Below are 27,893 nucleotides of genomic sequence, written 5' to 3' on the forward strand. Positions count from 1 at the left end.
CAGAACTTGTCACTCCCATCCTAACACAAGCAAAACAGCCGAAGAGAAAATTAACATCTCTTTTTAGAGTCATCAGAGAATTAAGGTCATAGGAAAAACCACTGACACCAAAATTAGAGACACGGACTGGCAAAACATGAATCCCAGCTTACCAGGACAGAAACTCATGAACAGATACTTCTGTGGGAAGCAGAAATAGTCCCAGAACAAGAAAAGCCAAACTATAATTGACGAATTGCTGGAGGCTCAGTGTGGACAAGTTTGAGTTTAAAATAATAGCTCGACACTAACTGTGCCTTTACCATGCTTCAGGATATAAACATGTTATATCTATCAGCTTAACTAACTTAATGTCACTTGGATAATAAACATCAGAGCCAGGATCTGAATCCAGGTGAGTTGGCTCAGGAGCCCACACTCTTAATGATGCATTACATTTGCCTGATATGATACAAACAGCCACTCAGCAAGGCCATCTAGGTCGGTCATTGCTCGGGTATCACATTCAGACATTGGGAAAGCCTGGGATCACAGGCCTTGTCTACTACTCTCTTCAAGACACACTCAGCAACTCACATAGTTGGGGGTTGTTCTTTCCTATGGCCGGCCCTACCTTGGCACTTCAACCCCTACCTCCCCATCTTACCTACTGCCGCAGTTAATAAGGTTTATTCTCCCTTCACATCACCATAACCCACATTATGAAAGACCATCATCAAATGTCTCTATGTCACATTTTCCTAATTTCATTCTTTAGGGCTCATGATGCTTTCTACTCTCTACCATGTCCCTCCTCAGACAAGAGCCTAAAATATTCTGATTAGTGATGAATATGTATTCTCCGGGTGAGCCATATTGCTAATAATTAAACAGTATTAATTCTACCAGCTTTGATTATACTCTGCTCTCTCAGTAATAAGGCTCAGTATTCTATTTTCATTCTGCCTAGCATTGAGTAATAGAATTGGTGTTTAAGAATTATCATATAAATCTACTTTTTGGTCAGCCAGTGTTGGAGGTTTTTTTTCAATATATTACAAATGTATTCATTATTCCCTAGTTCATAAAAATAATTAAAAGCTACAGGCCAAACACAAATTCCCAGAACATGAAAACCTGACTGGCATCCCACTGCCAAATACCAAGGTTGCCAGCTTCTGAGTTTATGGGTTTCTTAATGAGAATTTCTATCTTCTCATTCGATAAAGGGCTTAGGTAGACAATTCCTCCTGGTGTTCCTAGTATAATTCCTGATATAACCAGGAGTTGCAAAACTAAAACCCTACACATCTAAAATGAAACTGGGCTACTGTTATTTTATATATGTTTTTAGAAATTCAGAAGTGACTTGCCCTAAAATAAAAACTGTCAAAAAAATTTCTTAAAAGTGATTCCTAGAATGTAAATAACGTGTTCATACTCTTCTAAAAAAGAAAGGAGGAGAATAATAGAGAAGGAAATACAAATAGATCCAATTCATCATTGTGATATCTAGGTTTCTCCTTAGATAAAACAGACATAAAACATGTGCTTTACAAGTCTCAGATGACCTTCAAGACATCTAAGTACAGTATCTATGGATTTTTAAGTATAATTAACAACTCTTGTTTTTCTATTTAAAGAATTTTCATTCTGTTTCCTTAACAGGCAAAAGCTAATCAGACTTGTTCTCAAATGCTAATACAAGTAATTAAAAATAACATTAATTGAAATATTGCAGGGGCTGTTAAATTTTTAGATGGTGAGTTATTTTTTTTCCTTCATCTTAACCTTGTGACAATACTAATTTACAGGACCAATTAGGGAAGCACCCTTTGTATGATCCATCTCTAGGATAAAGAGCTGGCCTTTAAAACCCAGCAAAGAACTGCAGAAGGCCACAGCACTGTAAGTAAGCTTGGGTGCCAGCAGCTACAATCTTTATTTCACCTGGTAGACCAAACATGACAGATCGTCTTATTTACAGTGTGAATATTAATTTTTTGGTTTTGGTAACGAAAATTCAGTGCTCATTTGTATTGTTGTAAAACTTGTAAATATGCCCTGTAGGATAAGTAATATTCAAAGCAACATCCTAATTAAAAGGAAAACTCAGTTGTCTTGCAAGATAATACAAAAGGGCACATAAATTGTAAATAAGATACATGGTAAAAATGAAAAAGACAGGCTGGATAGGAGAGGAATGAAATAAGATTTGGAAATGTGCTTCTTAAATGAACACAAATTGTGAGATAATGTCTCATTGAACAATAAAAATAACAAACCAGTGGCAAAGATGTAATAGAATTTCCTCTGTATACCATTTTAATCTTAATATAATTTTCCCCAGTGCATCCACGTTTATTGAACTACTACAACCATTTCTTTCTCACTCTGTCCAAAGTTACTGAGAGTGTTTCTTTGCTGTAAATAATTCCCTGATTATGAACATGAAAACGATCCAGAAATTGACCACAGTTTATAAAAGAAAAAAAATGACAGAGCATCTGCTCAGGGCCAAAAGCCTTACGAGAATGCCAAAAGCATGTGCAGTTTCCTCAGGGAAGCAGGGGCTGCATGCAAAAAACCATTTTCCCTTCCTCCTGCATAAGGCAACTCCACACCTCTATTTCTTTGTCCCTGTCTTCAGAAAATGCAGAGAAGACTTCCATGGTACCTCAAACTACAGTTTGCCACAATATGAGAATAGGGCTGATGCCAAGGAAGTGTCAAGTCCAGTTAATCAGAACCCAACTGGCTTGAGAAAGATGCACAACAGTACGGCCTCAGTTTCTCAGTCTGCAAAATGGGGATGATCATAGTTAAACCTCTTAGCTTCAAGTCTAATAGGTAACTAGGTGCTTAGTAAAGTCTACTGAAGTATGGATGTGAAAGGCCAAACTCCACATACGTGAAGCATTTGCTGGAGGGGAGACATGGAGGCCAGAAGGAGCCCTGCCTCTACTCCTGACCCCTACCTTAGGAAGTTCAGTAAAATGTCCAATTCCAGTCAACCCCATACCAATCTCAGACATTTCAACTACCAGGGTAATAAATCTCCACCCCACCTTTGCTTACACTGAGGTTGGCCATTCACTTCATTTATTTTTTTCACGAGGTTCTTAAGGGTCTGAACTTTAAAGAAACATGCAAAAGTGGAAATCATGCCCTGCTTATCACTTGGCTTTTAATTTGGCACCACTCTGCCAAATTAGGAATCTGTTTTTTACTGAACATCAACACTCAAATACTTTTTCTGCCATTCAAAGTCTAGTTTATTCTATTATTTTATTATTTTTCAAAAGTTTGTTAGGCAAAAGGGAGATGTACTTGTCCAAACATACAAAATACGGGCTGAATATGTTAACAAATAGATTATCAATTCACTATTTTGTTGAAATGAATGTATAACTGTATAATGTGACTTTTAACTTTGATTTTTTATGTAGAAAAATTATGGATCACATGACAGTGGATCTCCTAAGCAAAAACAGCTTATGGAATTGGAATAATTAAGTTCACAAACAGGTACTCTTATACTAAATGGTCTCCTGTTACAGTTGCAAATTGTGGTTATATTATCTTAATAAACTTTGCTTTTTTTTCCAGAAAAGTATCTAAGGATTTAAATTCATGTTTCCAGGTCTATCTGATTTTACAATATAAAAATCAAGGTTAGTGGTTTTCTCCTCCATTTTTTTTAAAAACCTCATTGATCCAAATACAAATAAAGGCCATTATTAAATACATCATGAGGCATTACATATTCAGACTTTATAATCACAGCTCCACTGATATTAAATGTTGATTACAGAAGTAAGTTGAGATTGCCTGAAAGATCATCACCAAAGCAGATTTCCTTTCCAAAAGCAGATGCCTCTCTTGTATTTCTCATCCATCTTGCCTATAGATGTGCTTCAAGGCCATTGTTTCGGATGATCTTGGCATATTCCTTGGCCGATGTGTAAGGGACTCGGGGTCTAGCTGGGTCTTCAAAATCAACATGGAAGAGACCAAACCGGCTGCTGTATCCCTGGTTCCACTCAAAGTTATCCAGAAGAGACCATGCACAATATACTTGAAGATTGACTTTATCAACTTGGATAGCTGAAATTTAAAAAAAAAAAAAAAAAGAAAATTATCATTTGTGGGAAGGCCTTATGAGAACACAGACAAAATCACTGACGAGTAGTCTGGGTCTCTTTCTCCTTCTCTGCAGGAGATCACAGTGGGAGAAGACAAAACCTCTTCTCTATCCTCCTTTTCCACAAAAAAGAGATAAGTATGTAAGGCAATCCATGCTAATTAGCTTGATTTAGCCATTCTACAATGCTGTACATATATCAAAGCATCATGTTGTACACCTTAAATATATCCAATTTTTATTTCTCTATTTTAAAAATCCTCTTTTCCAGTTTTCTGCTTGAATCGAGCAGGGGCTTAATTCAATAAGTTGTTATATATTATTCTAATTATTCGGCAATTCATTCATTTCAAATTTACTTTATTCATTCATTTACTCAATGAACAATTTTTCAGTACCTATCACTTTTCAGGCACAAAGACACACACACAAGTTCCTCTCTGGTACCTAGAAGGGTATTCAGTAAAGACACTGTTCCATTTGTAAGTACAGCCCCCAGATATTCCAGAAAGTCCACTAGAAAATTGGAAGAGATAACAGAAGCATGCCTGAGGAAGCCTCAGAGCTTACCTGCTGTCCCCATGGTCAAACTGAGACATGTCTTATAATTCTGGAGAGAGAGCCTCCAAAATGAAAAGAGTCAAGAGTCAGCACACAGCTTTAGCCATGACTATATCCTAGACCAAGGGAGTACAAAAATGCTATGGCATCCTTTCTTAGTCTGATAGGGTGGCTATAACAGCACACCATACACTGGGTGGCTTATAAAGAGAAAAAAATTATTTCTGACAGTTCTGAAGGCTGGAAGTCCAAGATCAAGGTGGCAATAGATTTGTTGTGCTGTGTGGGACTGTATCCTGTTCCTAGATGTGTCCTCATGTGGCAGAAGGGGCCAGGGAGCTCTCTCATATCTCTTCTTATAAGGGCACTTATCCTATTTATGAGGGCTCCATCCACATGACTTAATCACCACCCAAAGGCCCCACCTTTGGGATATTGGGAGCTAAGATGTCAGTATGAATTTGTGGGGGTTGGGAGGGACAAAACTTTCCATCTATAGCACATCCCCTTTGCCCCACATCTAAACTCAAAATGGTGCTTAAGCCCTTTAAGAGCCAAAGCAATGGAGCATCTCTCCACTAAGTGTATACATACGTAAATATTTGGTATGATTTTATTTGTGGATGCCCAGAAGCCCATCCACAGACTCCATGTTAAAACATCAAAATGTAGATTCAACACATATAACTATTCTTCACATAGTTTCACACTGATTTCCATCACTTTATTCAGGGAATTCAGCTTACATTTTCTTAGCATTTTAGGCTTGGGAAAACTCTGAGGTCTTCTGAGTCCTTGCATTGTGCATTTTCTTTTTTAAAACCAGAATAAACCCAACCTATGGGATACACTTCCTAAAACACCAAATATCCATTTCTCAGTAGAGAAATTAAATGAAAAGGCCAGTTGCTTTATAAGGTGGATATATGTCTAAATAGGCTGGGTGAGAATAAACATTCATATACTAAATCATATTTTAATTGTTTCAGAGAGTGCTTTCAACCAAAATGACTCCTCTAGCTAAATATTCAGCAAAACAATACCTTTTAATTTTTTCATTGGTGTCCATTTTGTATTTCAGATCTCTTAAAAGCACTATATCTATATTCCACTACGCATGTGTTGCTCTCCAAACATTCTTGGAATTTTTTTCTGTGGATATTCCGTAGACAAAAGGCCCCCAACAGTTTGACGTATAACCCCATCAACATTTGTGCATGGGGGCGTAAGATCTGCTTTGCTTAGAGAGTTTTTTATAAATAGCCTTGAGGCAGGAATTAAGCCAAGCTGGATTGACTCCTTTAATTTTTTTTTCTTTTCTTTTTTTTTTATTTTTTTTATTATTATTATACTTTAAGTTTTAGGGTACATGTGCACAATGTGCATGTTACATATGTATACATGTGCCATGTTGGTGTGTTGCACCCATTATCTCGTCATTTAGCATAAGGTACATCTCCTAATGCTATCCCTCCCCCTCCCCCCACCCCACAACAGTCCCTGGAGTGTGATATTCCCCTTCCTGTGTCCATGTGTTCTCATTGTTCAGTTCCCATCTATGAATGAGAACATACGGTGTTTGGTTTTTTGTCCTTGCGATAGTTTACTGAGAATGATGATTTCCAGTTTCATCCATGTCCCTAAAAAGGACATGAACTCATCATTTTTTATGGCTGCATAGTATTCCATGGTGTATATGTGCCACATTTTCTTAATCCAGTCTATCATTGTTGGACATTTGGGTTGGTTCCAAGTCTTTGCTATTGTGAATAGTGCCGCAATAAACATACGTGTGCACGTGTCTTTATAGCAGCATGATTTATAGTCTTTTGGGTATATACCCAGTAATGAGATGGCTGGGTCAAATGGTATTTCTAGTTCTAGATCCCTGAGGAATTGCCACACTGACTTCCACAATGGTTGAACTAGTTTACAGTCCCAGCAACAGTGTAAAAGTGTTCCTATTTCTCCACATCCTCTCCAGCACCTGTTGTTTTCTGACTTTTTAATGATCCCCATTCTAACTGGTGTGAGATGGTATCTCATTGTGGTTTTGATTTGCATTTCTCTGATGGCCAGTCATGATGAGCATTTTTTCAGGTATTTTTTGGCTGCATAAATGTCTTCTTTTGAGAAGTGTCTGTTCATATCCTTCGCCCACTTTTTGATAGGGTTGTTTGTTTTTTTCTTGTAAATTTGTTTGAGTTCATTGTAGATTCTGGATATTAGCCCTTTGTCAGATGAGTAGGTTGTGAAAATTTTCTCCCATTTTGTAGGTTGCCTGTTCACTCTGATGGTAATTTCTTTTGCTGTGCAGAAGCTCTTTAGTTTAATTAGATCCCATTTGTCAATTTTGGCTTTTGTTGCCATTGCTTTTGGTGTTTTAGACATGAAGTCCCTGCCCATGCCTATGTCCTGAATGGTAATGCCTAGGTTTTCTTCTAGGGTTTTTATGATTTTAGGTCCAACATGTAAGTCTTTAATCCATCTCGAATTAATTTTTGTATAAGGTGTAAGGAAGGGATCCAGTTTCAGCTTTCTACATATGGCTAGCCAGTTTTCCCAGCACCATTTATTAAATAGGGAATCCTTTCCCCATTTCTTGTTTTTGTCAGGTTTGTCAAAGATCAGATAGTTGTAGATATGTGGCATTATTTCTGAGGGCTCTGTTCTGTTCCATTGATCTATATCTCTGTTTTGGTACCAGTACCATGCTGTTTTGGTTACTGTAGCCTTGTAGTATAGTTTGAAGACACGTAGCATGATGCCTCCAGCTTTGTTCTTTTGGCTTAGGATTGACTTGGCGATGCGGGCTCTTTTTTGGTTCCGTATGAACTTTAAAGTAGTTTTTTCCAATTCTGTGAAGAAAGTCATTGGTAGCTTGATGGGGATGGCATTGAATCTCTAAATTACCTTGGGCAGTATGGCCATTTTCACGATATTGATTCTTCCAACCCATGAGCATGGAATGTTCTTCCATTTGTTTGTATCCTCTTTTATTTCACTGAGCAGTGGTTTGTAGTTCTCCTTGAAGAGGTCCTTCACGTCCCTTGTAAGTTGGATTCCTAGGTATTTTATTCTCTTTGAAGCAATTGTGAATGGGAGTTCACTCATGATTTGGCTCTCTGTCTGTTATTGGTGTATAAGAATGCCTGTGATTTTTGTACATTGATTTTGTATCCTGAGACTTTGCTGAAGTTGCTTATCAGCTTAAGGAGATTTTGGGCTGAGACAATGGGGTTTTCTAGATATACAATCATGTCATCTGCAAACAGGTACAATTTGACTTCCCCTTTTCCTAATTGAATACCCTTTATTTCCTTCTCCTGCCTGATTGCCCTGGCCAGAACTTCCAACGCTATGTTGAATAGGAGTGGTGAGAGAGGCCATCCCTGTCTTGTGCCAGTTTTCAAAGGGAATGCTTCCAGTTTTTGCCCATTCACTATGATACTGGCTGTGGGTTTGTCATAGATAGCTCTTATTATTTTGAGATACATCCCATCAATACCTAATTTATTGAGAGTTTTTAGCATGAAGGGTTGTTGAATTTTGTCAAAGGCCTTTTCTGCATCTATTGAGATAATCATGTGGTTTTTGTCATTGGTTCTGTTTATATGCTGGATTACATTTATTGATTTGCGTATGTTGAACCAGCCTTGCGTCCCAGGGATGAAGCCCACTTGATCATGGTGGATAAGCTTTTTGATGTGCTGCTGGATTCGGTTTGCCAGTATTTTACTGAAGATTTTTGCATCAATGTTCATCAAGGATATTGGTCTAAAATTCTCCCTGACCCCTTGTGCTTCCCGAGTGAGGCAATGCCTCGCCCTGCTTCAGCTCACGCACGCTGTGCTGCACCCACTGTCCCGCGCCCACTGTCTGACACTCCCTAGTGAGATGAACCCGGTACCTCAGATGGAAATGCAGAAATCACCCGTCTTCTGCGTCGCTCATGCTGGGAGCTGTAGATCGGAACTGTTCCTATTCGGCCATCTTGGCTCCCTCTCCTCTTTAATTTTCAATTTTTGTGAGTGCATAGTAGGTGTATATATTTATGGGGTACCTGAGATATTTTGATATAGCCATGCAATGTGTAATAACTACATCATGGTAAATGGCACAGGGTACAGTGTCAACCATAAGGCTGTCCTCACTGTGACACCAACCACGACCACACGGTAACTGATGTGATTTATCATGATGTTATTATCACACATTGCATGTCTATATCGAAGTATCTCATGTATACATCCCCTTAAGCATTATCCTTTGTGTTATAAACAATCCAATTATACTTTTAATTATTTTTAAATGTACAATTATATTATTATTGAATGTAGTCACCCTGTTGTGCTATCAAATAGTAGGTTTTATTCATTCTTTCTATTTTTTATACCCATTAACCATTCCCACTTTGCCCCCTCCTACAAACCCTCCACTACCCTTCCCAGCTTCTGGTAAGTATCATTTTACGCTCTGTCTCCATGAGTTCAATTGTTTTAAATTTTAGCTCCCACAAATAAGTGAGAACATGTGAAGTTTGTCTTTCTATGCCTGGCTTATTTCACTTAACATAATGTCCTCCAGTTCCATCCATGTTGTTGCAAATAACAGGATCTCACTCTTTTTTATGGCCAAATAGTACTCCATTGTGTAATGTACCACATTTTCTTTATCCATTCATTGATTGGTGAACACTTAAGTTGCTTCCAAATCTTGGCTATTGTGAACAGTGCTGTAACAAACATGGCCGTGCAGATATTCCTTCAATACATGATTTCCTTTCTTTGGGGTACATACCCAGCAGTGGGATGGCTGTATGGTAGCTCTATTCTTGGCTTTTTGAGGAACCTCTACAGTGTACTCCACAGTGGTTGTACGGATTTACATATTAGCTCTTTTTAAATAAATATTGTTGAGAAATAAGAAATATAGCAATAAGCACATCAAGCTGTGCAGGAATAAAAGCATCACTAGATATCCCTTTTTCTCCTACCTGTCCACATTTGCTATGTGTGTCTCTTCCTCCCTCTGTCAGTTATAATCTGGAAAATATCAACGTTTTATATAATTTATTTTTTAAGAACCCAGTTTAAGTACTGGATGGCATATCTCTAAGAATCAAAATGATCTGGCCAGGTGCGGTGACTCATGCCTTTAATCCCAGCACTTTGGGAGGCCGAGGTGGCTGGATCACCTGAGGTCAGGAGTTTGAGACCAGCCTGGCCAACATGGTGAAACCCTGTCTCTACCAAAATTACAAAAATTAGCTGGGTGTGGTAGCGGGCACCTGTGGTCCCAGCTACTTGAGAGGCTGAGGCAGGAGAATCACTTTTACCTGGGAGGCAGAGGTCGCAGTGAGCCGACATCACGCCACTGCATTTCAGTCTGGGCAACAGAGTGAGACTCCATCTCAAAAATAAAATTAAAATTAAATAAAATTAATAAAATAAAATAAATAAAATAAAATAAAATAAATAAAATAAAATAATAAAATAAATAAATAAAATAAAATAAAATAAAAATAAAATAAAATAAAATATATATATCAAAGCCAAATACCAGGCCAGAAAGCAATAGTCTCTTTTGCCTTGTAATTCAATCTGGGGACATGTGAGAATCTGCATATTTTCTTTCTCATTTGCAGAACTACTGCCCAACAAGAAACCCTGCCAGGTATAAAGCCAGACAGTTTCTGAAAACACACATGGTCCCACTGAGCACATATAAAAGGATTGATTCATGTGCTAAACCACTGGACAAAAACAATGCCTTGCCTGCTTGGAAGGGAACAAAAAGGAAATCTTGACAATTTCATTGTTAACTGCCAGGAGTTCCGCAGCAGGCACTAAACTGCCCGAGTGACACTGGTGAATGTCTGTGCATTTTCACTGCAGGAACATTCAAGTAGAGAATTACTTAGTTAGGACTGAGGAACTAGCCTGCTGGAATCTTCCTCAACTTGCCACCACTGGGAAAAACTACAAAACCACATTGGAACCTGCACGCCTCTCCTCTTCCAATCTCCTCAAGAACCAAAAGACACCATCATTACATTTCTTGCCACCATGATTTATGAGGTACTAAATCTTGCCAAGGAAAAAAAAAACACTTCTATGAGTTCACTTTCTGTTTCTATAGTTGGAATCAAAATAAACACAGGAGCTTTGGGTGAGTATGGAGCACACTAGGATAAAAATGACATGCGTCACAAAGTCAGGGTATGAGTTTGGACTACAAGATCAGTGGAAAGCGACTCACAGTAAGCAGGTCGGAAATAAAAATGTAAGAGAAGTAGCTAAGCCTTGCTAATATGTTATAGCTTCTTTCAGGCTGTTTGAATTATAAATACCCTATGTGGGCTAGGCGCGGTGGCTCACGCCTGTAATCCTAGCACTTTGGGAGGCCAAAACAGGCAGATCACCTGAGATCAGGAGTTCGAGACCAGCCTGGCCAACATGGCGAAACCCCGTCTCTACTAAAAATACAAAAATTAGCCAGGCATGGCGGCATGTGCCTGTAATCCCATCTACATGGGAGGCTGGGGCAGGAGACCTGCTTGAACCCAGAAGGCAGAGGTTGCAGTGAGACAAGATCCAGCCACTGCACTCTAGCCTGGGTGACAGAGTGACACTCTGTGTAAAAAAAAAAACAAAACTCTATGCTAGTGTTGTACTCTACACATGCACACACACACACACACTCTCTCTCACACACACATGAACACATAAGCACACTGCCCAGTTAGCCAGACTGAAAAGGTTGAAGGAATAATATCAACCATAAGACTGTCCTCACTGTGACACCAACCACAAGATCAAGGGTTTGCCAAAACCTCCCTCAGTTTTGGTAATTTGCTAAAAATACTCACAAAATTCACAGAAAACTGTTATAGTCACAGTTCTGATTTATTACAGGAAGAGATAGAGATTGGCTAAAGAAAGAAATGCATAGCACAGGATCTGAGGGGTTCCAAACATGAAGTTTCCATATGCTCTCCCCTGGGAGTCAGATGCATTGTCTTCCTGGTATTAATATGCACGATACACACAGAGAACTGCCAACTAGGAAAGCATGCCTGAACTTCAGTGTCCAGAGTTTTTATTGGGGGCTGTATTAGTCAGGGTTCTCTTAAAGGGACAGAACTAATAGGATATATATGTATATAAACTATGCTTTATATATAAAGTATTAACTTACATGATCACAAGGTCCCACAATAGGCTGTCTGCAAGCTGAGGAGCAAGGAGAGCCAGTCTGAGTCCCAAAACTGAAGAACTTGGAGTCCAATGTTTGAGGGCAGGAAGCATCCAACATGGGAGAGAGACGTAGGCTGGGAGGCTAGGCCTGTCTTGTCTCTTCACGTTTTTCTGCTTGCTTTATATTCATTGGCAGCTGATTAGATGGTGCCCACTCAACTAAAGGTGGGTCTGCCTTCCCCAGCCCACTGACTCAAATGTTAATCTCCTTTGGCAACACCCTCACAGACACACCCAGGATCAATATTGTATTTTTCAATTCAATCAAGTTGACACGCAGTATTAACCATCACAAGGGCTTTATTACAGAGGCATGATTGATCAATTGATTGCCCAAGTGAATTAACTCAGTTTCCTGGTTAACTGATGACAGGAAGCTAAAGCCTCCACATTAAATGTGATTGGTCTTCCTGGTGTGATGAGCTCCCAACCTAAACAAAGACATTTTTTCAATTATGACATAGATTGCCTCTTAGAAGCTGAGTGCAAAAACCAAACCGCTCTTTGGACAAAATTTAATTCTTCACTACACGTGTGTGTATACTCACATACATGGAGACAATATTTTAGAAACTCATTATTTTATTATAAGGGGCAGAATCTTTTTAAGTTACTGGTTTATGAAACATCCTAATTATGCCTGTGTTTGTCACATTACAAAACTCTAGGAATTGGAAGCTCAGCATCAATGGAATTTATTTTTCCGCAATTTATAAACAGAGGTAGTCTTTGTTTTCAGGATGGTCTAGGACTTATATAAGATACTTGTGGATGTGACAAAACTATCAAGCTATCAAGAAAAACCACTCATCCACAGACCCAAGCTGCCATGTCAAGAATCAATGGAAAAATTCAAGACAGTGCAAAAAGCAGCTGCCTCAGAAAGGAAAAAAAGGAGAGGAGTAAAGTGCCAGGAATGAGCAGGGAGAAAAAATATACAGGCCTCTAGATTTTTGTGTTTAGCTAATGGCAAGCCATAATATTCAAGGAAACCTTCCTAAGGAAAATAAGTAAAATGCTGAAAACAATTTTTAAAAATAAATCTTTTTCAAAACAATGGAAAGCTGACAAGTTAGTAGAGAATTAACAAGTCAAATTTGAAAGTGGAATTTGAGGTTGGTAGATATGGGAGCTACTTTTGCCTGACGGAATTTTCCAATCTTAGAAAATCTAAATCTTTTTCTGTTTCCTGGGGTAAAGCTAGATGTCAAAACTCAGAGTCACAGCAGGTGGGAAGTCTAGTATGAGACCCCACCCAGAGAAGACTACGCACTCAAAAGACAAAACACTCAGTGTAATGGTGAGAGAGTGCCAGAGACAAACTAGTCATTGGAAAGCCTTGAGTTTAATCCCTGGTGGTTCAACAAGTGTAAAGTCTGGATCTTAGTTTGAGGTGACGGCATACTGGTAGTACCCCCAAGTACCTGGCAGATGGACATTCAAATTATTTTTGAAAAGAGGGATCTGTATATTCTAAAACTCCAATAGTTATTACAATATTTTAAGCATAATCATCAGCATATAATCAAATATAACCAGAAAGACATGGAAAATTATGACATAAAGAAAAAGAAATAACCACAATCAACAGACAACAGAAGAAACAAATCCACAAAGCACTCAGTTATTAGAACTGTCATACAGACTGTACAGTAACCACATTTACCATGCTTAAGGAAAACAGACAAACTTGAAATGTCTTCAAGGTTAGGAACCCAGAAAAGCTGAGGTGACATGTTTGGAAAGGGAACCTCTATAGGCTTACATTTTAATCCCAGCTGCACCAGTTGCTAGCTGGAAGAAGCCTCTCATTCCTCATGAATACAATGGAAACACTATTATCTACTCCCAGTGATGTTAAAAAGAATAACAATAAAATGTTAAATAAAGTTATATTTTATTTAAATAAATAAATAAAGTGATGTTAAAAAGAAAAACAATAAAATGAAATAATAAGGAAGGCAGAACCCAAGGTAAAATAAATAGGAAGGCACATAGACAGAGGAAAGACCATGTGAGGATACAGCGAGAAGTTAGCCTCTGCTGACAAATGCCATATCTCCTTTCAGAAATGTATGGCGATCACTGAGAAACTAAGATGCTTTGGCTCAGCAGGGCCAAATGCCTTTTTAGCCCACTGCTTAGTTGAAATCCAGCTTCATCCCCAGTGGATCAGGAAAAGTTCTCTCAATTCACCATGTGTGTGGGTTAATGGTGGCCCCTGCAAAGGATAAGTCTGTCTACCCAAAACTTGTGAATGTGGCCTTATTTGGGAAAAGCGTCTTTGAGAATGTAATTCAATTAAGGATCTCAAGATGAGATCATCCTGGAAGACAGTGTGTCCTAAATCCAATGGCAAGTGTCCTTAGAAGATAAGAGAAAGGGCAAAGACACGCAGGAAAGAAGACAACGTGGAGACAGAGGCAGAAATTGGAGTGATACATCTGCAAGCCAAGGAACACCAAGGGTTGCCAGCAGCCTCCAGAAGCCAGTATAGAAGCATGGAATAAATTCTCCCTTAGAGCCTCCAAAAGGAACTGGTCCTGCTGACACCTTAATTTTAGACTTCTGGCCTCCACAACTGTGAGAGAATAAATTTCTGTTGTTTTAAGCCACCAGGTTTGTGGTAATTTCTTACAGCAGCCACGGGAAACTAATGCACCATGCTCTTTTAGAGTGGTTGCCAACTGGGCTCTGAGTCCCAAACCACCCACCTGATCTTCCTGGGGGCTTATGAGAACCTCTCTCAAGGCCTGTCAAAGCTGGAGAAAGAAAGCCTTCCAGGGACCCAGCTTGAAGCCAATTTTCTGGCAATTGCACCCACACTCACTTTGAAAATGGGTTTCTTTGAGTTTGGTTGAAATGCACAAGAGCATTACAATTGGAGGGCATCTCTAGCTGGATAACAGTTTTTGCAAGAAAACTGGCATGTTGGCTATTTTCTCTTCTCATTGGAAAAAAAAAATAAAACAAGATCAGGAAGATCTAAACATAGAAAATGCATCATAAGCCCCCCGCTCCAACTCCAGCTGAATATCAGTGGCTGGACAACATCTGTGAAAATGCCCAAATAATCCCAGTGCAGGAAGCCCCACCTGCAGATGGGAACTCTTAATAGCAAAAACTATGACTTTCTGAAAAGAGAGTCTTTGAAAACCAAAAGCTAATTTTTAAATATTTTATAGGAAAATGCCAATTAACCAGAAAAAAACTGCACAGATTTCTTAATTATCAGTATTATTCCTACTGCTTACATTAGACTTTGGAGAGAAAAGTCTGCAAATAGCAAGTAGTTGAAAGGAATTATATTTTAAAAATCTAAATATTAAAGCTGATCTGAGGCTAGGTTCATGTTCTGGGTCATCTTCCATAACTTCTCTATCAATATTATTTTTATAGTATCTTATCCTCCAGTAGAGAAGTTTCTTTTATGGGAATGAAATTTCTTCTCAGCAAGGGAATTTCTCTTCTATTGGAAAAGCTGCCTTCCTTACCCCGTTCCCTCCCTTTCTCTCTACTTTCCTTTCTTTCTTTTGTTTTTCTCCTCTGGGACTTACTTTCCTCTTCTGCAAAATGGGGTTATAGTATCTTTTTCATAGGATTGTGGTGAGCATTAAATAATGAATAATGCCTAGTAAACACCCAATATAAACTACCTTGTTGTTGCTATTGTTTTTATTTCCCTCAGAGTCTGGGAAGGCAATGAATGAAATCTGTTTTATCTCTTTCTCCCATCTGGCTTCAAACAGCTTTCAGAGGGTATAGAGTCAGCACAAAATGATCGGTGCTGAGAAGCAGAGAAATCAGGGCATAGAGGGAAAGTTCAGCATCTGGGACAGGGTTTGTGCTCTGTGAGAATGGGTCAGTCGTGGGTCACGAGAAATAATCAGCAAAAGCAAGGAGCTCGGGGTGATTCTGCCAGGAACACTGGATACTGCTGAAGCTCCCCTGCTTTAGTGTGCTGGGAGATGGGGATGGCATCATTCAAGGTTTTTGGGATCCTGCAACATCCATCCTACATCTATTAAGTAAATATACATTGTGCTAGGAACTGGGAATACAGTGATGAACAAAATAAGCAGCTCTTCATTTACAGCTTATGTGGAAGGTATATCTAAATCAAATTATCACTCTGTGAGTATTAAATTACTGTCTGTGAAAAGTAGTATGAAAAGAAAGAAGTGGGTAATGTGAGAACATTTTAGTTAACGATTATTGAACATTTAGTTACCACTTTAAGGATTTCATGTATGCATTCATCCATTTAGTCTTTACAATCAACCTATGAGTTAGATAGTCATTATCCGTGTCCCTATTTTATAGGTAAAGGAATGGATATACAGAGTGGTTAGGTAACCTTTGCAAAATTCATACATCAAGCAAGTAGGAGAGTTGACATAGAAACCCAGGCAGAGTAACAACAGCAGCAGCAGGTGAAGCCACCATGCCATACTGAGTCTTGACAGCACACGAGAGTGGAAGATCTGCCCTAATCAGGAAAAGTGGCAGAACAAGGCTAATGGAGCAGTTTCCTGGAGTAAACTAGAGCTGAGTGCCCACAAATGAGTTGGATTACCTAGCACTAACCAGCAGGGCTCTTTCTCAGTTGTAAGCAACAGAAGCTGAAGTTGGCTATTGAAGCGTAGAAAGTGTTGGGCTGAACAAATAGGCTCAAATAAAGCTCTCAGGAACAGTGCTCAGAAGCACACCACAGAACTAGTTGGTTAAAGAAACAGCCTTGGGCCAGGTGTGGTGGCTCACTCCTGTAATCCCAGCACTTTGGGAGGCCAAGGCAGGCGGATCATGAGGTCAGGAGATCGGGAACATCCTGGCTAACAGGGTGAAACCCCATCTCTACTAAAAACACAAAAAATTAGCCGGGAGTGGTGGCAGGCACCTACAGTACCAGGTACTTGGGAGGTTGAGGCAGGAGAATCGCTTGAACCCGGGAGGCAGAGCTTGCAGTGAGCCGAGATCACGTCACTGCACTCCAGCCTGGGCGACAGAGCGAGACTCCGTCTCAAAAAAAAAAAAAAGAAAGAACCTGCCTCAACTGCTAATGACCCAACGAGCATGAGCTTCTGCAGTTCATGTGGCTCCCCAAATCCAACTTTCTTGCACTCCTAGCAGACACCAACATCTTGGCAACTTCTGTACCAGAAACTAGACCTTACAAGGACTATCATTCTCAAAAGCTGGATGTCTCTTCTGCCATCCTTACCAGCACAATAGGTTCTGCCTTCGTCAAGCTGTTCCCTTTGAATTAAATTCACACACAGATGAGTCTGACTGGTGGGACACATGTCTGTTCCCTTGCTCCAGAGAAACCTGGGGTATCTCACTCTCTACCTTGGCTAGACAAAACTCATAATGCTGGATATCTTTCAAATGTAACCAATGTGTTCAACAAACGCTAGACAGCCAGAAACATGACAGATGTCTACAGCACTAGATGAAGAACGACAAGAGTAATCCAAGAAAACAGAATAGCACACCTGAAAGCTCAGCTATGGGAAGGGCTCACAACACATTTAAGGAACTTAAAAAAGACAGTTCAGCAGGATAAATTATAAAAAATTTATGGGGAGAAAGTCGCAAAGTAGTGCCTGAGACATTCAGCTCCCTTTAAAGATTTAAAAATTTTGATCTTTATCCCAACAGCAACAACAACAAAAAATAAATCGAAGGGTTTTAAGCAGGGAAGTTACTTTAGCTAATTTGTATTTTTAAAAGATTACTGTGACCTCTGTGGAAAACAGATTTGAGTGTAGCAAGAACGGAATCAAAGAGAGCATTTAGGAGTGATTGCAGTAAATCACGAGGGAGATGATGAGAGGTTGGTCTTGGATGGCTTAAGTGAAGATGGAGCAAACCAGATGGATTCAACAGAGGAGATATTCAGATAAAAATCAACAAGATTTAGCAATTCACTGACTATCAGTGCAGAAAGAGATAAGAAAGCAAAGTTAGCACAATTTAATGAACGTTGTCAATGTCTGAATTAGAAAATATTGGACATAGGTAAGTTTTAGGGGAGTGGCAGGGAAGATAATGAATCAAACTTTGGTTATGATGACTTTACGTTGCCTTTTTTGACCTCCAAAGAAAGAGCTGAAAAGGTAATTGCATAAACAGATAAGGAGCTCAAAGTAGAGTCCAAGATGGAGACGGAAACTTTGGATAACGATGGGGAGATGGTAATTGAAATCATGGATGTTGAATAGAATTTAGAGAATAAGAAAACAAGACTTTGGTACAAGCCTTACAGCATTCCAGCTTTTAAAGACAGGCTGGAAAAGGGAGACAGAGAAAGAGGGCCAGAAATACCCCCAGACCCTTAAGCTGATAAAATCACAAGAGATGCTTTCTGTGGATGTGATTTTACAGAAGTCACACAGCCAATACAAGGAGAATCTGAGGATAGAACCAAAGGCTGTCTGACTCCAAAGCCCATGATCTTTCCATACGGATAACATTGAAAGATTGCAAATCTAGAACACAAGGACTAGAAGTGACGAGCAAGAGTCAAAGCCACTATGGGAAGAACAATGCTAGACCATGTGGAGAGCAGGAAGTGGGTGGAAGTGGGAGAGGCACCTGGAACACCAGACCCCTAATAACAAAAATCCTTCTATGACCTTCAAGGTCCTGCATGATGAGGTCCTGCTCTCTACTTGCCATTTGCCAGGGACACCGAGATCCTTTTTCTTCTTGGAATGTGCCAGCTCTTGACTATCTCATGGCCTTTACACTAGCTTTTCCATCTGCCTGGATTATTCTGGATCAATCACTTTATGATTCTTTGTTGCCATTAAGGTCTCAGTTCCAATTCAACCTTAGTTAGTCTTTCCTAACTCTCCAGTTTAAAATTCTATTGCCAACCAACCCATTCTCTCTCATGTCATCATGTATTGTTTTCTTTGTGGCCCTTACCATTAAAATAAAGTGTTTTCTTCATGTATTTACTCATTTTATATTATTTTCCCCCAGAAGATTGAAAGGCTCATGAGAAAAAGAGACCGTATTTATCTGTTCTTTTCAATATACCCCACCCTGAGAACAGTAAGTAGCACATAGTAGAGGCTAAGTAAACACTTGCTGAAGGAACAAGTGGGAGAGGGAGGGAAAGAGATATGAGGAGAAGGAATGAAAGAAAGGAGGGAGGGAGGGAGAGAGGGAGGAAGAAAGAGAGGGAGCAAAGAGGGATCATCTTAACATGACTTTAATAGGACTCTGGTCTCACTATTCCCATCTGGGTGGTGGAATCACAGCATCTCCAGGCTGAACAACAAAGTCTTCAGTGGCCATTGATTTCAAGTCCTTATCCAGCATCTTAATCTCTGGATTAAGATGGACTACCACTGCCGGTAGTCCCTGTCTCCCATCACAACCAGCCTCTGCTTCCAGTCCCAACCTGATGATTTCAACTCTCCATCCATTCAGACCAGATATTCCCCATCACTTCCCACTGTCCTGCTACTTTGTGACACTGCCTAAAAGCTCCTCCACTGTCTCGGTGGCTACTACCACACTTCCAACTCGGATTCCCAATGCTTCTCAAGAACTCTCTATTTGGCCCTTGGCTGCAGTCCTCTTGAGTGTTTTCCTCTTGATCTGTTAACTCTGAAAGCTTCAGATATTCTGGGCTAATAGCACCGCACTCTCCTGGGCACAGCATGAAACTTGAATGGTGTCTCCCTGGTCCTGGGAGTCCCTTAGGTTACCATAGTACAGATGGAAGAAAACATTTTCCATCATGTGATTTTATCCCTAGGCCTAAGATACACACTTTGAAATAGCTACCACTTTTTAGTCCATAAGAATATTGATCTACTTGTATATAGAAATACTTCATTTCAGCTGGGCACAGTGGCTCACGCCTATAATCCCAGCACTTTCAGAGGCCAAGGCGGGTGGATCACCTGAGGTCGGGAGTTCGAGACCAGCCTGGCTAACATGGTGAAACCCCATCTCTACTAAAAAGTTAAAAATTAGCCAGGTGTGGTGGTATGCACCCGTAGTCCCAGCTACTGGTGAGGCTGAGGCAGGAGAATTGCTTGAACCCGGGAGGCGGAGGTTGCAGTGAGCCAAGATCAAGCCACTGCATTCCAGCCTGGGCCACAGAGTGAGACTACATCTCAAAAAAAAGAAAGAAAAAGAAAAAAAGAAATAGCTCATTTTTACCAACCAAAGACACCTAAGAATATTCCCCAAAGAAAGTAGCTGATACCCTGGAGAGAAAGATCAGAGTCTCACATTTCTGTACTCAAGTAAAAGGTTAGGTTCTAGGTTCTATGACTCCAGAAATGGAAAAATAGTTACCATGGGTAAATTTTAAAACGGCAACACTGAATGTGGCAGCAAAAGAAAAATATGTAGTTTTACCGTAAAACTAATTTAGGGCTTTCAAATTATAATTTACTAAACTGTAGCCTGAATTAATGAAATAATCTTAACACTTTCTTCTTCTTACTTTCATTCCTCCGTTACATCCACAAATTTTTATTAAGTAATGCTATGGTTTTCACATGTTCCCCAAAAAGCATTTGTTGGAAACTTGATCCCAAATGCCTCAGTATTGGGAGATGGGGCCTAATGGAAGGTATTTGTATCATATTCTCTCTCTCTCTCTCTCTCAGGTCTCTCCCCCCACCCAACCCTCACTACATGATGGCTTCTGCCATGTTATGACATAGCAAGAAGGTCCTCTATCTTGGACTTCCCATCCACCAGGACTGTAAGAAATAAGTCTCTATTCTTTATAAATTAACCAGTCTGAAATAATCTGTTATATCAGCAGAAAATGGACCAAAATAAGCATCTAGTACTATAGACAAGGTATTGTTTCAGGCAGAGTGATTCCTATATAGGAAGAAAGAAATCTGACATAGACTGTTCCTTTAAGGCAAGTAGAATCCAAAGACCACACATAGGTTTTCTTGCTATGTACATTCATTCAATATCTTTCACTTTCTTTTTGTGACATATGTAAGACATAATTAACTATATTTTCAATGTCTGTCTTCTATTTCAGATTCTAAGTTCCAGGAGGGCAAGAATCCTAGGGCTCTTGCATTCTCAAGTCTTAGCACAGTGCCTAGTAAAGGGCAGATGCTTAACGAATATAGTCCGAATGAACAAATGGCTACAAATATATATGATATTGAATATAATGTCAGCAATATAAGAGTAGAGAAAAGACACTTCCTAAAATGGCAAGATTTTCCCCTTGACCAAGATGACAAAATTCAACTTCAACTTTTTCAAATAACCATAAAGAGATATGAGATTTAATCTTCTTTCATTCTGATCAACTCACTGCCAATTTTCTATGTTAGGAAACAGAACATCTTCTTGTGATCACTGGACTTCAAAACCAAGTCTCTTGTCAATAACTGCTATTTGTGTACATATACATATATATGTGCAATAAATACTGAATAAATTATATTAAATGCCTCTTAAAAAGACATTCTCAGAGGAGTCAATGCCACCCTCTGTTACAAAAGGAGAGCCCATGTTAGCATTGTTCTCACCACTACACCACAAAAACACCTCAAGTGTTTATGGACAGCTGTCACGGTAATTACCTAGAGTTGAGAGAGGTAAGAAAATGAGTACAGCTGAGAAGAAAGAGCAATGACACCTCTTTAAAATGCTACTGTGTAAGTTTTCATATTGCTGGCACCAAGTTCAAGCCCCGGTGGGCAAACCTCACCCAGACTGTCCATCCTGACCTAATGTACAAGTCTCGCTAGTCTGCTTTTTAAGGACAAGGAAGGACACTGCTTGGTGATATGGCCACAAGCTGTTCAGGGAAGAGACTTTGCTCAGCACATTTCAGCTACTGGGCAGGGCTGGGCTCATTTCAGAGAGCCACATAAAATAAATAATCATGCAGAAGCATATTCGTTCTGATAGGGCTCTGACAGCTACTCCGAGAGGTAGGTCCTTGCAAGCCCATCTTTCAACAATGAACTGACCCAAAGATCCAGGAAAGCTCCAGACAGGACCATATGGCCTGGAATAAAAACATATTTCAAACTCTGTTTATTATGCATATCTTTCAAAGGTTCACTACTCTGTGATGAAACATTGCACCTGCAAGGCTTTAATAAGCTTCCCAACCAAGTACAATTATAACATCTCAGGCACCTGAAGAATTTGTCTTCTCTTATACTTAGCCATGCACTGCCCACAAATGACTGGTCTCATTATTTTTAATTATATGGGTTTGCAGTATTTTGTAAGCTGTGATCAATACTTATTCAGAAAATAAAACTCCTTATAGGCCTCAGAATAAGAGCCATGATATATATCTCTCCTCCTAAACTTTGGAGACTCCAACATCGCATACGAAACCCTCCAGTCTTCCTGAAAAGAAAAAGAAATGCAACTGTGCAACCCTGGAAAGACAGGAGAGCATTTGACATACATTTAGGCTGGACATCATTCATCAGGAATGTCAGGGGCGGAGGGGATATGAACAGCTTTCCTTCACAAGTGAGCCCTGTGACTCCACATCTGGTCCAAATATGTGAGAAGCAGAGTTTGTTCATTATCACTCCACAAATATCTATTGAGCAGTTATTATGTGCCAGACTCCAGGCTAAGGGTGATGATTTAGAGATAAATGGCATGTAGTTTCTGCCCTCAGCTATAAATAGTCTCATTGGAAAAGTAGACCCAAAAGAACTGGTCTGGAAACACAGAGAAACAAGAGCTATAAAAGAACTTGAGGTACGGGCCTGGCGCGGTGGCTCATGCCTGTAATCCCAGCACTTTGGGAGGCTCAGGCAGGCGGATCGTGAGGTCAGGAGTTCGAGACCAGCCTGGCCAATATGGTGAATCCCTGTTTCTACTAAAAATACAAAAATTAGTTGGGTGTGGTGGCACGCACCTGTAGTCCCAACTACTCAGGAGGCTGAGGCAGGAAAATCGCTTGAACTCAAGAGGTAGAGGTTGCAGGGAGCTGAGATTGTGCCACTGACTCCAGCCTGGGTGACAGAGCGAGACTCCCTCTCAAAAAAAGAAGAAAAAAAAAGAACTTGAGGTACAAAGGAAGGGATCACTTAGCCCTTCTAGGAAGTTCACGGACAACTTTCCAAAGGAAAGGGGATTTGAATAGAAACTTGAAAAGTAAATGAGGGTCTGCCAGCTAGTTATTAAAGAGAAGGTATGAGTTACATTGGGGTTGAAACTATGTTCACGTGTCATTTTCACTGACCTCTCCCAAGGCCCTGGGCAGTGTGATCCACTTTGAAGCCCCAAGTGCTGTTTCCATCTCTGTCTTTAATTAGCTTATCCACGAACAAGACATGTATATCTGTGAGTGTTCACATGATTAAATGACTGGTTTGGAATGGATGATTATTATAGATCCACTGCACTCAAATCTCTTCCCAAACTAAGAGTCTACATAAAATTTGAAACCCCTTTATTTATTTACTCTAAAACAGTGTACAGTGGTACCTGTTAGGATTTTAAGTATGGATTTTATATAAGATGGCTTAGCCTAATCATTATGCACAATGATAGAGTGGCTGAGTCTTGCCTGCTAAGATTCTTTTTCCCCCAAACCGCTTGTTCAACATCAAAAGAGCCTTTGACTTGTGTCATAGAAGGATATCATACTTGTACTATAAAATGAAGAATGTAGAACCAATAGCAATAGATGAAATGAAGATTTTGACTACAAAATTACATGGTAGACCTGGAGATACATAAAAGAAGTAAGTGTTGCTTCCTAGAGGTATTGATGATGGCATCAATAACATGCAAAAAGATGAGCTTCTTTGACTAAGGGTTGTTATTTGGGAAACATATTGAGGGGAGGGGAGGGGAGGGGAGGGGAGGGAAGAGGAGGGAAGGGAAGGGAAGGGAAGAGGAGGGAAGGGAAGGGAAGGGAAGGGAAGGGAAGGGAAGGGAAGGGAAGGAAGAAGGGAGCAAGAAGGGAAAGGTTAGAGGCAGGGAGAAACATTTACTTACACAATCAACAGTATTTCTAAACTCTTTTTATCTCTAAGCTCTCAACAAGTATGTAGCCATGATATTATCTTTCAATGCTTTTCAGATTCAAGGAGAACATCAGAAGATTGACAAAGATGGCACCTGATACTTCCCTTGCACATGATACTTCCCTTGCACATAGAAGAAAGAACAGCTTTTATTTATTGCTAAAACCCATGCTATTCACAACAACCCTTAAAGAGTGATGCTGTTAAGTCCATTATATGGACACAGAAAATGAAGTTCAAAGAAAGTAAATATGTTCAAAGTAATTAGGAAAAACAGGGCTGGGCACAGTGGCTCACGCCTGTAATCCCAGCACTTTGGGAGGCCGAGCTGGATGGATCACAAGGTCAGGAGTTCAAGACCAGCCTGGCCAATATGATGAAACCCCCCCCCCCCCCCGCTACTAAAAATACAAAAATTAGCCAGGCATGGTGGTGCATGCCTGTAGTCTCAGCTGCTCGGGAGGCTGAGGCAGAAGAATCGCTTGAGCCCGGGAGGTGGAGGTTGCAGTGAGCTGAGGTTGCGCCACTGCACTCCAGCTTGGGCAATGGAGTGAGACTCCATCTCAAAAAAAAAAAAAAAAAGAAAGAAAAAGAAAAAGAAAAACGGTAGAGAAAGGATTGAAATCCAGCTGTCTGCCACCAAAATCCATGCTCTTTCTAAGACCCTGTCTTGCCCTTTTGCTGATTCATCTTCATCAGCGTTCATGCCCCAGTTTAAGATGTAAAGGATCGCTGGTATTTTATTTATTGTACTTATGCTTTAAAAGACTGTTGATCACAGCACTGCAGGTGGCCATGGCAAATGAGGTGACACAGGAACTCTAGACAGGTGCCTTGCACTGAGCATGTGACTGACAGTGACATGCCAACTAGCATCTCTCCTTATTTGACCTCCCTGTCTTTTATATATCAGTTATTCTTTTCTGGTTTTGAATATTAAAAAGACAAAAATATTTCTAAAAGGCATCAGCAGAAAGGGAGAAAGATTAGAGAATGTGCATGGGAATTAAAAACCTTGTATTTCACTGTGAACTGCAGGGCAGAGAAAACCATCAGACAAAGGGAGAGGAGATCAACATTTTTTTTTCCTCTGGGTCATGCCAGGACTCTTTAAGTCTGTGAGTTCCATTGTTTTACCTTATATTTACTTTGTTGGATTTTAGTAAATGCATTCTATTATGAGCTACTTCAGTGGGGTCAAGGGAATCCATAGACCAGCTCTCCCACCAATTTCATTGACCACCTCTAATAGCGACTATCTTGAATGAAGGAGTAAGTTTACTCTGATTTTGGGGCTAATAAGACAGTAGAAATTCACACTCACTGGGGTGTTTACAGGATACCAAGCACCAAAGCATTGCTTTAAAAGTTTAATATGCATATTTCATTTAGGTTTTCCAAAAATAAGGAAGGCAGATACTGTCCTATAAGGCAGATACTATTTGTCCCATTTTACAAGTTGAGGAAACTTATGCAGACAGAGGTTGTGTCATTTGCTCAAAGTCATTTATTTAGTAATAAATCTCAAGTAGGGTCTCTTCTTGTTGAGTAGAGCAAATTGGCAATTTGGACACAGTTCTTGAAAGGCAACTACATAATCTTATTTTTTATTAATTATAATGTTTATTTTTTCATTCAATCAATGTTTATTGTTTTTTCCCAACCCACTAGGAATCCAGAAATAAGTAGAATCCTGAAGGTTTCCTCCATAAAGGGACAGAAGCATAAAGGAGCAGCTACAGTAGCATGTGATCAGATCAGAGCAAATACTGGATGCAATGGGAGCAAAGAGGAGGGACATTTAACTCAGCCAGGGTGTTGAAAGTGACTGCCAGAGAAGGTTTCTTTGGAGTAGGTGCTAGATGTAAGATGCTAGAGTAATCTTGAAGGGTACGTAGAAGAGGATGGGAAGGAAAAGACCAGAAAGCACAAGAAAGAGACAAGGACACTGTATCAGCAGGGTTCTCCAGAGAAATGAAACCAATAGGAAATATATATGAGGGAGAGAGAGATTTTTAATAAGGAATTCGCTCATGTGATTATAGAGGCTGAGAAATCACAAGATCTGCAGTCAGCAAGCTGCAGACCCGCGGGAGCCGATGGGAAAGGTCTAGCCTGAATGCAAAGGCAGGAGAAGATGGATGTCACCAACTCAGAGACAGTAAGGCGGAAAGAGCAATTTCTCCCTTACTCAGCCTTTTTATTCTATTGGTGCCTTGGACAAATTAGATGAGGTCCAGCCACACTGGGGAGGCAATCAGCTAGACTCAGTCCACAATTCAAATGTGAATCTTGTCTAGAAACACACTCACAGACACACCCAGAATAACGTTTAGCAAAATATCTGGGCATCTCATATCCTAGTCAAGTGGACACATGAAGTGAACCATAACAGATGCATATTCTGGGAGCTACATTTAATTTGGTGCAACAAAGGTAAAAGGTAACAGCAACCCTAAGGAAGTTAATGGAAGCCATGGCATGGAAGGCCTTGCTTGCCACGCTAAGAAATCAGAACTTCATACTGAAGGCAATGAGGAACCACTAGGGAGTTTTAAGAAAGGGAATGGCAAGACTGAATTTGTACTTTTGAACAATCATCCTGCCAGCAGACTAGAGACTGGAGGCAGGAAGCCAATTAGGAGGCTGCTAAAGCCCTATCTTAAGGAAGTTGCAACGGAATAGGAAGAAGTGGCCAGATGCTAGAGATATCAACAAATCTTAAGGGCCAACTAATTGGAAAAAAGAGCTTAAGATGACTCCTAGTTTAATAGTTGTGTCATTGGGTTAATACAAAAGAGAATTCAACAGAAGAACCAGGTTTAGGGAATTAATGATGATAATGAACATGAAGCTTTACAGTTTGCAAATGAAATTGATAGATGTTAATTATTTTGTGACTATTCCTTTAAACAGCTCTATGAAGTTGGTGTTTTTCTCACTTCGGATGAGAACACTAAGCTGAAGGAGTAAGTGACTTGCCCAAGCTCCCAATCATAGTAAATGGAATTATCAGAACCTGAACTCTTTTCAAAGCCCATTTTTTTTCCACTGCACAATCTGATACAAAGAATAATAGTAGCAAAATAATAATGAGATAGCTAATATGCGTTGAATGCCTACTGTGGCCTGGCCATTCTTCTAAGTACCTTATTTTTATCAACTCTTAACACTCGCAACAACCCCATAGGGTAGGTATTATTGGGCATTATTGTTAGCCCCATTTTATAGAAGAAACACATGGGGTACAAAGAGGTGGCAGCAATAAACTGTGTCACTTGGGACAAACGATCTACATGTTACAGTTTCCCCTTTGGGCAGGATCTAGGATAATGGTGAGTAGTACAACAGAGTGGTAAAGCTGAGTGACTTGGCCCCTTTCACAGGAGGCCGTGCTTCTTTCAGAGTACGTGAACTGAGGGAAAACCCAGACACAAGCCCCCATTGTTTTCACCCATTAATGAAAGGTGAGAACTATTTCCCCCACCCCACCCCCAGCTTAAAAGCTTACACCCTAGTACACCCAGGACCACCTTGCTGGGCTCTGAGTCCTGAGTTGAAAAACTACCTATTGGCCACTATGCTCACTACCTGGATGACGGGATCATTCGTACCCTAAACCTCATGACACACAATCCACCGATGTGACAAACGTGCACATGAACCCCGTGAACCTAAAAGCTGGAAAAAAAAAAAAAAAGAAAGAAAGAAAGAAAGAAAGCTACAGCCAGGCTCTGTTCACACAGTTTGAGTTTTAAATAGACAATCATTTTCCAGCAGCATTAATGTGCTTGGCTGTGTGATCCTGGAGTGGGATAAACAACAGCAGGCTTGACTGCCCGATATGTCAGCCTGAGGAAATAGCCCTCTGGAGGACACCACTCACCCCAAGCCCATTAGCCAATTACTCAGAGCCCGTTTAGTAAATGAGCT

The 27,893-nt window shown here is 40.0% G+C and overlaps 1 protein-coding gene across 2 annotated transcripts in view; it reads right to left on the bottom strand.

Moving 5' to 3' along the window:
- Positions 1–3,230: 3,230 nt before the first annotated feature.
- LOC100588339 (cytosolic beta-glucosidase) overlaps positions 3,231–27,893 on the bottom strand; it is a 134,063-nt gene continuing 109,400 nt past the window's right edge. For both annotated transcript variants that reach the window (XM_003258536.3, XM_003258535.3), the window contains one exon: positions 3,231–4,086. In XM_003258536.3, the coding sequence (XP_003258584.1) occupies positions 3,884–4,086 (203 nt within the window). In that variant the 3' untranslated portion in view covers positions 3,231–3,883. The remainder of the gene's footprint in view (positions 4,087–27,893) is intronic.

The sequence above is a fragment of the Nomascus leucogenys genome, chromosome 20, assembly GCF_006542625.1.
Source record: "Nomascus leucogenys isolate Asia chromosome 20, Asia_NLE_v1, whole genome shotgun sequence".
NCBI classification, from domain to species: Eukaryota; Metazoa; Chordata; class Mammalia; order Primates; family Hylobatidae; genus Nomascus; species Nomascus leucogenys.